Source organism: Chiloscyllium punctatum, chromosome 32, assembly GCF_047496795.1.
Source record: "Chiloscyllium punctatum isolate Juve2018m chromosome 32, sChiPun1.3, whole genome shotgun sequence".
Taxonomy (NCBI): Eukaryota; Metazoa; Chordata; class Chondrichthyes; order Orectolobiformes; family Hemiscylliidae; genus Chiloscyllium; species Chiloscyllium punctatum.
Window position 1 is genome coordinate 44,413,820 of NC_092770.1, and position 16,496 is coordinate 44,430,315.

The 16,496-nt window shown below is 39.5% G+C and overlaps 1 protein-coding gene across 1 annotated transcript in view; it reads left to right on the forward strand.

Annotated features, from left to right (window-relative positions):
• LOC140458125 (voltage-dependent L-type calcium channel subunit alpha-1C-like) overlaps positions 1 to 16,496 on the forward strand; it is a 151,593-nt gene that overhangs the window by 75,906 nt on the left and 59,191 nt on the right. Inside the window, exons 9-10 of the mRNA XM_072552232.1 lie at positions 7,587 to 7,714; positions 14,028 to 14,162. Of these exons, the coding sequence (XP_072408333.1) occupies positions 7,587 to 7,714; positions 14,028 to 14,162 (263 nt within the window). The remainder of the gene's footprint in view (positions 1 to 7,586; positions 7,715 to 14,027; positions 14,163 to 16,496) is intronic.

Consider the following 16,496-nt stretch of genomic DNA (forward strand, 5'->3'; position numbering starts at 1 on the left):
TGGTAAACCTGTTCTGCTATTTTCAAAACATTGTGTTACTTTGTTCTTACACACAATTTTTCCTCATGCTTCTTACCAATTAATGCCCCATATTTTTCTGCATTTAATTTCAACTGTCATGAGCCCATGTGGTCAATACAATCGTAAGAAGATCTCTTGGCATACTTTAAGCCTAGTTTCAAACATATTGGGTGCAACGTTTTGATGAGTAACGCTCCTGAAATCTTGAAGGCTGAATGTTTCTAATGCGACAATACAGCATACTTTGTGGAACAAGGTACACATGCGGACATTCCCTTCCATATATTGGAACCGCATGAAGTGTTGAGGTGTCATGATGTCACATAACTCGACAGGCTGTTGTGACAACTATTTTTCAAATTAGGACCCCGTAGGTCCATTCAGTTTGTAATGGACCAGACCAAAGCCCTACAAAATGTGTCAAGAAGATAATCTATAGCCTAACTTTTTCTTACTTTAAAGGTAAGTGTAAGGCATCGTGTTCCAGAACCAATTTGACTGTTCAAGCTATCAGACTTGAAACAAAACCTACCTTATTCATTTACTTTAATTGAAATACAAACAAAATAAAATAAAATAATTGGTTTAAGTGTAACACTGTTGAAATGCTTAACAAATTAATATAGACTACCTACTGCTAATTAACTGTTCCATTATAGTAACATCTCATAAACACACCTTTGGCCAAGGTAAATTCAGTAATATAGATTGATTCAAATGCAATCCTAATAGAACCCAGGTTTCGTCTGTATCAGAGAGAGGAATAAGAGCTTCCACATCCAGCTTCAAGACCCCAGCAACTGCTGAAAACTAAAACTAAAAGTTGGGAGCTTGAACCTGCCCATTCAGGCTGTTTCTATTGTTTCAACTTAAAAAAAACAAGGCCTCACAAGCTGTTTACTTTATTGTTTATTTTTTTATAAAACTGAGACAAAATACACCTCTTAATGCCATAGTATCATTACACCTCCACTCTTAAAACCATCAATATACAAAGATGTCTTCGTTTTTAAAATCCTTTGTCCTTAACTCTATTAGTACACTACAATACGTATACATTGACTCTAATCATGAAAATATTGACTACTACAGTCCATTTCAGTCTGTTTTTTTCCCACCACCAACCGCCTCCATCCTATCCTTGTTCATCAAAGTAACAACAACGCATTGGCAAATACATTGTCTCATCCTGCCACGTGTCTAATTTTCTAATTGAATGGCTGCAATAATAATCTCCATCTAAACAGTCTGTAATTGTTATTCTTATTTTTTTCTCTAAAAAACTTGAAGGAGTTATGATCAGAATATATAATTGTCTCATTACTGGCAATACAAATGTTGAAATGTTGCAATGTCAGCACTAAACTGAAGGTCTGTTTCTCAATTGTGGAATATTTCTGTTGATAATTATTCAATTTTCTGGAAAAATATCCAATATGTCTTTCTATCTTCCCATTGTCTTGTAAGAGTACAACACCGACATCCACGTCATTCGCATCGATAGCCACCTTGAATGGCTTTGTGTAATCAGGTGTGGCTAACAATGGGACAATGGTTAATTCAGCTTTCAGGCTGTCAAATGCCTTCTGACATCCTTCCATCCACTGAAAGTTTCTGCACTTCTTCAACAAGTCAGTCAGTGGAGTAACCGCACTGCTAAAATTCGGTACAAACTTCCAAGAAGAATCACCCAGTTCCAGGAATCATAGTACTTCCCTGTTCAGCAATGGTATGGGAAACCCCCGCAATAATCTTTTTTTTTTCACATCCTGTGGGGCCATTTGTCCATGTCCAATGGCATAGCCAAAAACTTCACTAGGGTTTTAAACTCAGTCTTAGCCATGTTTATCACCAAGCCCACATCTTGAAGTCAGTCGAATAATTCCAATAGATGTTCCAAATGTTCCTTCCATGTGTGACTAAAAATCACCAGATCATCAATGTGCATCACACAACTGAGTAATCCAAAAATTACCTTATTGGTGAGTCTTCAAAATGTGGCTAACACATTTTTCGTACCAACTGGTGTGACTTTTAAGCTGGTCTAGTCCATTCAGTGTTATGAAAGCCAAACTTTTCTTTGCTGTTTCAGTCAAAGGTACCTCTAAATAAGTCCACCTTAGAAATATAAGTTCTCAATACTGTCTTCCAAATGTGGAATAGGATATGAATCAGATTTTGTAACTGCATTGACTTTGCGATAGACCACACATAATTGTTGGGTACCATCTGGTTTTGGCAGCATTACAATGGGTGAGCTCTATTTATGCAACTAACATTTCAACATGCATTCAATCTCTTTTTGAACCTATGCCAACTTTAGAGAGTTAAGTCTTAAAGGATTTTGCTTAATTGGAACAGCATGTCCTATATCTTCATCAGGCATGACCAAATTAGTACTTCCCAGCTTATTCCCACATATCTCCCCATATAATTGTAATAATGCTTACTGGTCATTTTGATTTTCCTCTGGAAGGTAACTCAATAATTTATCCCAATTTTTGAAAACTTCCTCATCGTCCAGTTTAATTTGAGGCATGTCCAATTCAGAATCACTTGAACTTGATTCTTCATCCTGTGTTATAACCAGAAACATTCTCCTTTTGCTTTCTTTCTTTATCAAAATACTTTGAGTATATTCACATGACACACTCAGTGAGATTTCTTCCTATCTGGTATTCTTATTAAACCATTCACCTCACTCAATTTCCTCTCGAGATGATAAGGCACACTAAATCTTGCCTTTAAAGGTTTACCTACCACTCAGAGTAACATGAACACTTTATCTCCAATAGCAAAGTTACAAATTTTTGGTTTCTTGTCTGCCCCCTGTTTCATCACACACTGTGCTATTTTTAAATGCTGTGTCTCGCCAACTCACTTGCTCTATTTAATCTTTCATGAAATTTGACAAATTGTCCAAATATGTGGTCTCTGATCTATAACTGACCAATTTCTCCTTAATTAATTTTAGTGGTCCTCTCACCTCATGCACACAAACTAATTCAAATGAACTGAACTTATTTGAATCATTGGGTGCAACCCTAATTGCAACCTCTATCCCAATCCTCTGGATAGTCTTAGCTATATGCCTTCTATGTGGTCTTTAATTTTTGATACCACCATTCGAATGCTTCCTGCAATTTTGGATGGTACCCAGTGGATTTGAATGGAATGGAGGGTAGCTAATGTAACCCCACTCTTTTCGACAAAAGAGGGAGGGAGAAAATGGGGAACGATAGGCCAGTTAGCTTGATATCGGTAGTGGGAAGAATGCTGGAGTCGATCATTAAGGATGAAATAACTGAGCATTTGGAAGGCAGTGACAGAATTGGTCCTAGTCAGCATGGATTCAATAAAGGGAAATCATGCTTGACAAATCTTCTGCAATTTTTTGAGGATGTCACCAGTAGAGTGGACACAAATGAATCAGTAAATGTTATGTATTTGGACTTGCAAAAAGTTTTTGACAAAGTTCCATGCAACAGACTAGAATAGAAAATTAAAGCTCATGATATCGGAGGTAATGTATTGACATGGATAGAGAACTGATTGGCAGATAGGAAGCAAAGAGTTGAAATAAACAGATCCTTTTCAGAATGGCAGGCAGTGACGTGGAGGACCACACAGTTCAGTACTGGGACCTCAGCTGTTCACAAAATACATTAACAGTTTGGATGAAGAAATTGAATGCAATATTTTCAATTTTGCAGATGACACTAAGCTGGGTGGCAGTGTGCCCGGTGAGGAGAATGTTAAGAGGCTGCAAGGTGACTTGGACAGGCAGGCTGAGGAGGCAAATACTTGTGAAATGCAGTATAATGTGGATAAATGTGAAGTTATCCATTTTGGTCACAAAAAACAGGAAGACAGATTATTCATATTGAAAGGATTTGAGTATAAATGCCTTGCTGCAGTTATAGAGGGTCTTTGTGAGGCCATACCTTGAGTATTGTGTGCAGTTATGGTCTCCTAGTCAGAGGAAGAACATTCTTACTATTGAGGGAGACTAGCGAAGGTTCACCAGAATGACTCTAGGGATGGTAGACTGACATATGAGGAAAGACTGGATTGATTGGGCTTATATTCACTGGATTTTAGAAGAATGAGGGGATTGCCTAGAAACATATACAATCCTGATGGGACTGGACAAGCTAGATGTGGGAAGAATGATCCTGATGATGGAAAAGTCCAGAACTAGGGGTCAGAGTCTACGAATAAGGGGTAAGTCATTCATGACTGAGATGAGGAAGAATTTCTTCACTCAGAGAGTTGTGAACCTGAGGAGTTTTCTCCCACAAGAAGCTGTTGTGGCCAGTTCATCAGATATATTCAAGAGGAGCTGGACGTGGCCCTTGCAGCTAAAGAGATTGGGGGTGGGGGGAGAGGGCAGGAATGGGACACTGAGATTGCATGATCAGCCATGATCATATTGAATGGTGGTGCAGGCTCAAAGGGCTGAATGGCCTACTATTGCACCTATTTTCTATGTTTCTATATCCTTCTCGTGCGTAAATACAGACACAAAGTACTCATTTGGCATCTCACCCACATCATCTGCCTCAAAACACAAGTTTACTCCTTTACCCTTGAGTGGTCCTACTTTCTCCCCAATTATTTTCTTGTATGGAATGTCTTGGGATTCTCTTTAACCCTTGTTGCAATGGCCCCTTCTTGCTGTCCTAATTCCCTGCTGGAGTTCTTTCCTTCTTTCTTTATATTACTCATGGGCCCTGTCCTATTTTAGCTTCCTAAACTTTACATGCTTTTTTTCCTTTTACTAAATTCACCACTTCCTTTGTTATCGAAGCTTCCTTTACCTTTCCATCCTTGTCATTCTTCCTTACTGGAAAATGCCGGTCCTGAACTCTGATCAACGGGTCTTTGAACAACTCCCACGTGTCAAACGTGGACTTACCCAATAAAAGCTCCTCCCAATTAACACTCCCTAGCTCCTGCCTAATATGACATAATTTGCCATCCCCCAGTTGAGTACCTTCCAGCGAAGGTTCTGTCTTATCCTTATTCATAGCTATCTTAAAACTTAAGGAGTTGTGATCTCAGTTTCCAAAGTGCTCTCCCGCCGAAAGGTCAGTCACCTGGTCAGGCTCATTAGCCAGTACAAGGGCCAGTATGGCCCTCCTCTAATTGGACTGTTAGCATACTGTTTCAAAAAACCATTGCGGATGCACTTAACAAATGCTGTCCCGTCTAAGCCACTCACTCTAAGGGAGTCCCAGTCAATATAGGGAGATGTTAAAGTCACCGACTGTAACAATCCTGTTGTTACTGCATCTTTCCATAATCTGCCTACATTTTGGTCCTCAAAGTCTTGGTGGCTGTTCGGAGGTCTGTAGTATAATCCCTTGCTCTCAGGGAGTTCCAGTCAGTATTGGGGAAGTTAAAGTCACTCATTATGACAACCCTGTTGTTATTGCATTTTTCCATACTTTGCCTACATATTTGGTCATCAATGTCTCGATGATTGTTGGGGGTTCTATAGTATAATCCTATCAGAGTCATTATACCTAATTTATTTTTGAGCTCTACACATATAGCCTCAGTGGATGAGCCTTCCAGTATGTCCTCTCTGAGTGCAGATGTGGCATTCTCCCTGATTAATAATGCAACTCCTCCACCTCTTTTACCCTTCTCTCTGTCTCATCTAAAAGAACAAAACACTGGAATGTTAAGCAGCCAGTCCTGTCCCTCTCTCAACCAAGTCTCTGTAAGGTCACAACATCACAATCCCATGCACTGATCCAGGCTCTAAGCTCATCTGCCTTACCTATAACACTCCTTGCGTTGAAATAAACACACTTCAGCTCATTAATACCATCGTGTTCATTTGCTTGTCTCTGCCTGTCCTTCCTTTCTGACTTACTGATACTAACGTCTATCTTCCTCTCAATTCCTCCACTTGCTGATTTGCTGCTCTGGTTCCCAGTCCCCTACCACTCTTGTTTAAATCATCACAAGTAGCACTAGCAAACCCCCCGTGAGGATATTTTAGATACAACCTGTTCCTCTTATACAGGGTCACCCAGACCCCAGAGGCTATCCCAATGATCCAATAACCTGAAACCCTTTCCCCTGCGCCAGCTCCTTAGCCATGCATTCATCTGTCCAATTTTTCTATTCCTTGCCTCACGAGCACAGGGCACTGGTAGTAATCCAGAGATTACACCCCTCAGCCTTTTTCCTAATTCCTTGTACTCACTCCGCAGGACCTCATCCCTGTTTCTGCCTTTGTCATTGGTACCAACATGCACAATGACCTCTGGCTGCTCACCCTCCCCTTTAAGAATTTCATGCAACCCCTGCTAATCTCGCAGTCTTAATTCGCTGCTCTTCAACAAGTTCTCACTATTTCAAGAAGTGAATTTTTGAACTCCATGAAAATAACTGATTCTTTAAGAGTGTCATATGTTTGATCTATTTTCAATTCCCTTATCACCTTCAAAATCACTTTGTTTGTTCCTTCCAGGTTCCCTCCTTCAATTCCTAAAACGTTGTCTGTAGGCTTTAGGTACTAGCTAATATGCACTTAAAACTAGTTCAGAGTTGTGATTGTGTCTTTTGTCCACTACATGACTATGAAATGGAACAAAGAATACAGAAATGAAAACCTTACAAGGATGCTAGAGGAGGATAATTCGCCATAAGGGGCTATACCTTAAAAGAGCAAAATGGGATCAATTCTTCTACTGTACCTCACCCAGGAGAAATGTCTGTGGCGAATCAGATTCACCAAAGATTGCTTGACTGAACAGTATGCATTTGAAATCAAGAATTTTATTGCAACATTTTAAACTTATATTAGTTTTGTCGAGCTTTCGCAAACCATAAGCATATTACAGCCGATGTTTACATTAAATTGGTCTATTTGTTACAATCTGTTGTGGATGAAATTCCTCTGTTGTTCCAATAAGCTCTCACAATTGTCAGCAATCTACAGTAAATGTCACAAACTCCACCAGGACTTGAATGCATCAAGTCTTAGCTCTAGACCAGAATTTCCGAGGTCACTTTGAATCTTCACCAATCCCTACAATGTCACTAATGAAGGGAGTTCCCTTACCTCAGCCATTCAGGAACCCAGCATAATGTAAGAGGCCAATGAATTAAATTAAAATAAGAGATCCTTACTAATTGAAAGATGGAAGTGGGTCATCCATAGGACCGGCGAATAAAGTTTCTACCCAGCAGTTATGTTTCTTCGTAAAATTATCTTCATTTGAAAAACTCAAGAGGTTCCACCTGGATGTGGATTCAAGAATCTATCAGATATATGTCACTTTAGTACCCTTACCAGACCTTTCACACTCTTCCAAAACATGCACTGGAGGTGATATTAGTCGATTAAATGCCTGTTTGAGTGTTGAGATCTTGTTTTATGAACTTCAAAAATTTCTATCTTCTGACAGAAATTTCATTTGAACTGCTGATAATGTTCCAGATTTGCTGCATTCTGATAGTAAAGGTGCATGAACATGCAAAGTGCTCTTTATGATTGTTAAATTTAATGTAACTGCATTATAGTGTGTAACAACTTTATATTCCAGATGATGAAGTTACTGTTGGAAAATTCTATGCTACATTCTTAATCCAGGATTACTTCAGAAAATTCAAAAAGCGCAAAGAACAAGGCATTGTTGGGAAAGCAGTGCAGAAAAATGCATTGTCTCTACAGGTATGTTTGGGAAATCTTCACTTGTGTGCTAATTTAAGTTAAAGTAAATCACTGATGTAGTACATACTTTTTAATGTTCATTTTCTTCAGTTACTTGTGAAAAAGCATGGAGAAAAATGATCAATGTTGAGGAATGGAAGTTCTTTGGCTTTGTGCCAGTTTCCATGTAGAGTGCCAAGATTACTTTTTCTGGTTCAATACTATACTTTGGTCCCATGGTCATCAAAGACTCAGAGGGGATTCTGCCAACAAACAAAATAAATCTTGGGCAATTTTGTTATCTGGGAAGTGCTATCTGGATGCTGATTTTTGACTTATTCAAATTAATATCTTACAGTTGGCAAACAGAAAAGACTTGCACCTAATTAGTCAAGCTAATTTCAAATGCTCGTAGTTGACAAAACAATACTGTTCTAAACCAGTGTACATCAATATTGCATTTTTAAATTATAATACGTGATGATATTTCTTATTTAAAATACATTGCTTGAAAACACTAAATTATCACTTTAACATTTCTTGAAAAAATGATTGTGCCAGTCACTCTCATTGGTTTAATGTCATAAATATTTCATGCCTTTCAACTATTTGATTAAGAAATATAGATGGAGAAATGTTTGCAGTATGTATTCAGCTTCATTAAGAGAAATGGACATTTTTTTAGTTTAGTGTAAAAAAAATCTCTTGCTTTTCTTTCTACTATGAACCACCTTCATAAATCCTTTTCCCCATCTCCTCCATCCTCACCTCCAATGACCATAAAGCAAAGAGTTATCAATAGAGGGTGCAATGATAATGATATACATTGATATAATCATATGTCGTGTCACAGATTATGTAGGGAGAACTGGAATGGAGCTGAAAGTCCACCAGATTTTTGACAGAGCATGTGCATCTATTAAGAAGCCATTCATCAGACACTAATTAGAGGTTGATCCCATAAACATGATTAAATAATGGCAAATGGGAATAGCTCATTGACATCTATGTTAGTAAGATTAAGACCATTCTTTTAGCTGCCTTTGCTGTTCCTGTTCCTTCCCCTCACTCACCAAGACAAATCTCTTCTATTGTATCTCCCCTCACTGGCTTTGAATGTGCACCCTTCTTTAGTTTCACTCTGATCTCTCTTCATGTCATCCATGAACTCACTGGTCAATGATATTTACTTTTTGCTCCCTTGATCTGAATCATTTTTTTTAACATTTCTCTGTCCTCCTGTTCTGTTCCCTTTTTTCTTCAGATCTACCATCAACACTTCTCTCCTCAAAGAAAATCATACCCTTGATCACCCTATCCTTACAAATCAAAATATGAGACATAGACATGTAAAGGAGATACATACATGCTTGAATATGCAAATCAATTTCTTTCAGGAAACTGGCTCCCAGCCAAATACATATACTAGAAGTAACTTTCCGGAGGAACAAGAGTGCTCTTTCTGGCCCAACTTTAAAGAATCACTTCAACATGACAACTCTCAGTCTTTAAATGCTCAACTCTCAATTTCCCATGCCACAGACTAGACTCAAGAGGCCAGATCTCAATCTGCAATTCCCACTGGCCCCAAGTTCCAATCTTCTACTCCCATCCTAGCCTCCAAGAGTCCTGAGCTCCCTTGCATTTCATGCCTGAAACATCTTATCCAAATCTCTTCATCAGATCCTGTTCCTTTGCATAATCTACCACTTAATTGAGAGTCATTATACCATCTGAAGTCTTAGAAGCACACTGCACTCCTCAGCTGTAAAGCCACAACAGCACAATAACAATGACGTCCAAGGCACAATAGAAAGTTGTTTAAGATCTCACCACTTTGTGGCATGCATTCCACAGAATCAGAGAGTTGTTTCAGTGCAACAAGAACCTTCAACCCACTATGTTTGCATCAACTATCCTAATGAGCATTATGACCATTTTCCTGCCTTCACCCTGTAACCATGCATATTGTTTATCTTCAAATAATCTTCTAATGCCTTAAATCATTTGATGAAAATCTGCCCTTTGACTCAGTTGAACTTATTTCCACAGCACTAGGATGTAGTACTTTTCAGACCCTAATTGATTGCTATATGAAAAGACTTTTTTTCTCACAGTTCATCTGTCTCTTTTGCTAATTCCTTTAAATCTATGCTCTTTCATTCTGTCCATGTTATCTGCCTGAACTTCAAGAAGACCTTTGACAAAGTGCCGTACAGGAGGTTACTGAGTAAGCTAAGGCCCCATGGTGTCAGTGGCAAGATGCTAGCATGGATAGAACATTGGCTGTCTGGCAGGAAGAGAGAGATGGGATGAAAGGGTCCTTCTCAGGATGGCAGCTGATGACAAGTGGTGTTCCACAAGGCTCAGTGTTGGGACCACAACCTTTTACTCTATACGTTAACAATCTAGATGAAGGAACTAAGGACATTCTGGCTAAGTTTGCAGATGATACAAAGATAGGTAGAGGGATAGGTAGCATTGAGGGGGCTGCAGAAGAATTCAGACAGGCTAGGAGAGTGAGCAAAGAAGTGGCAGATGGAGTACAACGTGAGAAAGTGTGAGGTCATGCAGTTTGGTAAGAAGAATAGAGGCCTGGACTATTTTCTAAATGGGGAGAAAATTCAGAATTCTGAAGTGCAAAGAGCGTTCTAGTCTAGGATTCTCTTAAGGTAAACTTGCATATTGAGTCAGTAGTTAGGAAGGCAAATGAAATGATGGCATTTATTTTGAGTGGACATAAATACAGAAGCAGGGTTGTATTCCTGAGGTTGTATAGGGCTCTGGTCACATCACGCTTGGGGAATTGTGCATAGTTTTGGGCCCCATATCTCAGGAATGATGTACTGGCCTTGGAGCATGTTCAGAGGTTCACGGAATGATCCCAGGAATAAAAACCCTAACATATGAGGAACTTGTGAGGACTCTGGGTCTGTACTTGATGCAGCTTCGAAGGATGGAGGTTGGGGGGGGGGGGGGGAGGGGGAGAAATCTAACTGAAACTTAGAGTAGTGAAATGCCTGAACAGAGTGAATGTTGGGAAATTGTTTCCATTCGTAGAAGAGATTAGGACCAGAGGGCAGAGCCTAAGAGTAAAGGGAAGACCTTTTCGAACGGAGATAAGGAAAAACCACTTCAGCCAGAGGGTGGTGAATCTATAGAATTCACTGCCACAGAAGGCTGTGAAGGCCAGGTCATTGACTGTATTTAAGACTGAGACAGGTAAGTTCTTGATTGAGAATGAGAAACTTATCAGCCATGATTTAATGGGGGAGCAGACTCGATGGGCTGAGTGGCCTAAGTTTTGTTCCTATGTCTTATGGTCTACTCTTTTACAAGCCAGATATTTCTCTCTATCTACTCTGTCGACACCCCTCACAATTTCAGAATCTTCTATCAAATCTCCTCTTAGCCTTCCCTCCTCCAATCAATCTTCATAACCTAAATTTCTCATCCCTGGAACTCTCTCCAGTGGATTCACATCATTCCTGAACTGTGGTACCAGAATTGTGCACAATACTCCAGCTGAGGTCTAACTTGCAGAACTTCCCTGCCCTTGTATTCTATTAACGTCCCTACAAATAAACTAATAAAGCCTAGAATACTGTTTGCTTTATTAACTGCTCTCTCCATCTATCTTGCCACCTTTAATAACTTATGCACATATACTTGCAACCTTAGTGTGGTGTTCTTTATTTTGTACTGTTCTTTCATGTTCTGTTGACCAAACTGTACCACCTGACACTTCTTTGCATTAAACGTCAACTTCTGATCACTTCACAATTTGTCAATGTCCTTTTCAAGTTCTGTATGGCCATTCCCAAAGTTTCCAGCACTTTCAAGTTTTGTATCATCCACAATTTTTGAAATTGTCCCCTGCACTGCAAAATCTGGATTATTTTCATATATATACTAGGAAAAGCACAGCTCCTAATTCAATGGCTGGAGATCTCCACTTCAAAAATTTATCCAGTGTGAAAAACATCCACTTTGACCATTATACCCTGATTCCAATCATTCGCCTATTTTGTATCAATGTTGTTATTTTCCCTTATATTTCATGAAATCCAACTTTTCTTACAAATTTGCTGAGTGACACTGTATCAAATGCTTTTTGGAAGTAAATGACCACTACCTCAACAGCAATTTGGTTGAGTACTTTGAAGAAAACTCCAAATTATTTGAACATGATTTTTCCTTACAAAATCAACACTGGATTTCCTTAATTAATTCCCACTTCTTCATGTGACTGTTAATTCTGTCCTGAATTATGGATTTTCCAGAGACTAAACAGTTCTTATTTCCAGTATAGATGGGAGTTGTGCCTGGGGATCGTATAGAATTCCCATTGTAGCTGTATCTGAAGGAATTGCCAGGGAAATTGAAGATTTATCTACTCTGGACAGACCCCTCCCACTTTCACCAGCCAGGATCCAACCTTCCTTTAATGCTCCATACCTGAGTCACATTCACCATCAGGCTACAAACCTCTATCCTTTATCTGCTGTGGATATGATCCCCTTCATCCCCCAAGAGCTGACACCCCTTTACTCCCTGAGACATGACACCCACTTCACCTGCTCCAGATGTGATCCCTTCACCCCACAGCAACTAGGCCTCTCTTTCTGAGATCTGCCTCTGCTTCCCCTGGGACCTGCTCCACTTCTTCCCCCATTTGGGACCTAATCTGTCTCCACTCCCTTCCATCCCCAGGACCCAAAACAACCCTATCCAACTTCCACCGCCAAGAAAACCCAACTACCTGCCACCTGACACCCACCATTCCCCCACCAGACCTGATTTCTTCCTCACACTCCAACCTAAACATTGCCTCACCTACCTGCCCCCCCTTTTCACCTGACAACTTGGAAAATTACCTACCTGGCAACCTCCCCATCTGTTATTCTACTTATCAGGTACCTTGGCACAGTTCCGGCTGGCATCCTACTTACTCAAGACCCTATCTCCCTAAGCTCAGACATACCTTATGTAACTATCATTTGATGGTAGCTGTCAAAGTGGCTGTTTGTGATTCTGGACTTTTGATTTCCAGAATATGGCAAGCAATTGCTATGAAATGGGACATACCTTACTTTTCACAAACAGTTCTTTACTCCAAGACAGGAAGGTGTTTGGCTTAGAGAGGAATTTCCAGATAGTGACATTCCCACATATCTGCTGCCCTTGACCTTCTAAATGGTGGTTGTCGTGAGTTTCAAAAGTGTTGTCTTGGTAAATTTCCACAGTTCACCTTGCGGATGGTATACACTGCTATTACTTTGCATCAGTGGTACTGAATGTTTGTGCATAGTGCCAATCTGGGTTGCCCTTTCCTGGATAATTCAAAGAGTTTTGAATGTTGGTACAGCTACACTCTTTCTGGCAAATGGACAGTATTGCATGACAATCCCAAATTGTACCTTATAGTTGCTGGACAGGTCAGGAGGTGAGTTAATGGTTGCTGAAGTCTTATCCTCTGACCTGCTGTTGTAGCTACAGGATTTCTGGTCGCTGGTCAAGTCAGTTTCTGGTCAATAGTAACTCCCAGCATATGGGGGATTCAGTGATGGAAAATGCCATTAAATATCAAAGGCAATGGTTAGATTCTCTTGTTGGAGATGGTCATTGCTTGGCATTTATATTGTGCGAGTATTAACTGGATGAGAACCACACTAAGGTGTGGTTTCCTCTGGAGGGTCAACCTCCAAACATAGTGACATTAATGCCTTATCTCTGGGTTTTCTTATAATTAGATCCAACAAGGTTTGGAGAAGGATAATATAAGCTGAAGGGCAACTTCTGCTCACCAAGGTATGATGAAAGGAGGCAGGGAGTTGACAGTACTATGAGTGTTTGAGATGAAGAGCGTAAGAAAATACTGGACTATGCAGGGCACTTCCAACTTGGAAATCTAAAGGTCCAGAATGGTATACCTGATGGGTTGCACCATTTGTTCCTAAACCATAACTCCACTAATGATGTGCAAGGGCCTTTTCTCATTCCAGGTCCACTTTCTGACAGCTATGACCTGAAGGAAAAGCCACTACTGCTTCCCACTCAGGCCTAATTCAATTTTGCACTCAGGCCCCAATTAATGTCATCAGAGTTTGATTTGTGTACTTAGAGAAAGTCTGTACAAGTTTCATTGAATGTCTGGCCTCCCATAATTTCCAGACCAGATTGTGATCTGGAGCTATTTTTTAATGCTCTTGTAATTCCCTCCTGACCTGATTTGGCAAGAGGTGAGAATTTAAATTACCCTCAGTCTCTGTAGGACAATATGTAGGTACAAATTTTCATACCTTTAAAAAGTCTTCCTTTTTTGTTTTTATAGGCAGGTCTGCGTACCTTACATGACATTGGCCCTGAGATTCGTCGTGCAATATCTGGGGACCTGACAGCAGAAGAAGAACTGGAAAAAGCGATGAAAGAGGCTGCTTCAGCTGCCTCAGAAGATGACATTTTCAGGGTAGGTTTTACATAAGATAATTATTAAAGACTGTAGAGTGATTTAAATTTTTCCCCTCAAATCCTGTTCTGGTAAATACCATTATGTTCAATATTTTGTACAGTTGCAGCAGAGAATCAGAAAAAATAGTTTAAAAAATTACCAATTGGCCCTTTAAGCCTGCTGCACCATTCGATATCATTGCGGCTAATCATCCAATTCAATACACTGTTTCCACTTTCTCCCCATACCCTTTGATCCCTTTAGCCCTAAGAACTATATTTAACTCCTATATAGCATTCAGTATTTAGGCCTCAATCATTTTCTGTGACAGAGAATTCCGTAGGCTCACCACTCTCTGGGTGAAGGAATCGTTCGTCATCTTAATTTTATTAGGCCTACCCAATATCCTTAAACTGTAAGGTATAGTTGTGAACTCCCCTGTCATCAGAAACATACTTCCTGTGTTTACCCTATCTAGTCTTCTTAGACTTTTATAGGTTTCTGTAAGATCCCACTTTATTCTGCTAAACTCCAGTGAATATAGTCCCTACCAATCCAGTTTCCAGTCTCTCTTTTTACATCATATTGCCACCCAGGAATCAATCTGGTAAACTTTACTCAACTACCTCCATAGCCAGAAAATCCTTCCTCAGATAAAGAGACCAAAGCTACATATAATACTTCATGTGTGGTCTTGCCAAGGCACTGAACAATTGCAGCAAGACATCCCTGTTTCTATACACAAATCCTCTTGCTAGGAATCCCAAATTACCATTTGCCACGCTTACATGCTTTCTTTTAGTGACTGGCATACAAGGACAACCAGGTTTGTTTCACCTCCCTCTTTCCCAATCTATTACCATTCAGATAATAATCTGCCTTCCTGCTTTTGCTACCAAAGTAGATAATCTCACATTTATCCACATTATATTGCATCTGTCGCTCATTTGCCTACTCATTCAATTTGGTCAAATTACACTGAAGTATTTGCATCCTGCTCACAATTCACCATCCCACACAACTTTGTAAAGTCTGCAAACTTGGAGATATTACATTTACTTTCCTCATCTAAATCATTAAAAAAAGTTATGAATAGCTGGTGTCCATTACTGATCCTTGTGGGATCTCGATAGTTACTCTGCCACACAAAAAAAGACCCATTTATTCCTATTCTTTGTTTCCCATCTGCCAACCATTTCATTGTCCATGTCAGTACACTAATCCCAGTCCCGTGCGTTGTCATTTTACATGCTAATCTTTTATGTGGGATGTTATGGAAAGCCTTCTGGAAGTCCCAAGTAAACTACATCCACTGGCTCCCTCAAATCAACTGTACTAAGTACATCCTTGAAAAATTCCAGTAGATTTCTCAAATGCAATTTCTATTTTGTAAATGCATAGTGATTCTATCTGATCCTGTCACTGTATTCCAAGTGCTCTGCCATTAAATCTTTTATAATGAAATCTAGCATTTTTTCTACTATCACTATCAGGCTAACTGGTCCATAATTCCTTTTTCACTCTAATTTCTATTTTTCATGTTTTTCTTACACTAATATTTGAATTATAAAATTGTTTTCATAACATTGAGTATGTTTTTCAGTAAGAGGAAGCATAGCACCCCACAATAAAAATAGTAAGTGGAAAGTGCAACCCCCATTATGTTACTTCAACTAAGTACAAATGTACCCTCTCCCTGTTTTCCTCTCTATTCTTGCTAAACATTTTATACCCAACAAAGTTTTGTATCGAGTCCTGGTTTTTCTGTAGCCTTGACCTAAATGACAGGCAAACAGAATAACAACCTGGAATCACATTGTGGCTGCAGAAATTACTGTCTTATTAATGTCAAATTAATGAAACCTCAATCACAATTGGTTCTCTTGATAGTCCTCCTTCAGCTCACCCCCGCAAATAGCTGATTATTCCACAAAGTTGTAGACTCAGCTCTGGAGAAGAACCATCAGCTTAATTGGTAGAACTGAATACTGGTTAGACAGTGGAATGCAGTGACAATTCTATGCACCATATGGCTGGCCCTCCTTGTCTCTCTGCAGTTACCAGTAAACTGCTAAGTTGAAGGATGAAATGCACTATCTACATAGCTTTTAACCTTACCCTGAGACCCTGAGCTCCTCCAGCTGACAAGACATCCTGCGTGTGTTTTTTCAGGACATAAGAAAAGTCCTGAGTTTCCCATATAGTTCAAGATGAAGCACTGGACCAGACTGAAATGTCCTTCTGTGCATATTCTTACGTAGCTATTTAAAACTTACGGGAAACGAACCTTACTTGTAGAAATAAGTAATACTGTTAAAAAAAATGCCTGTAACTAATTAAAATAACTGTCCA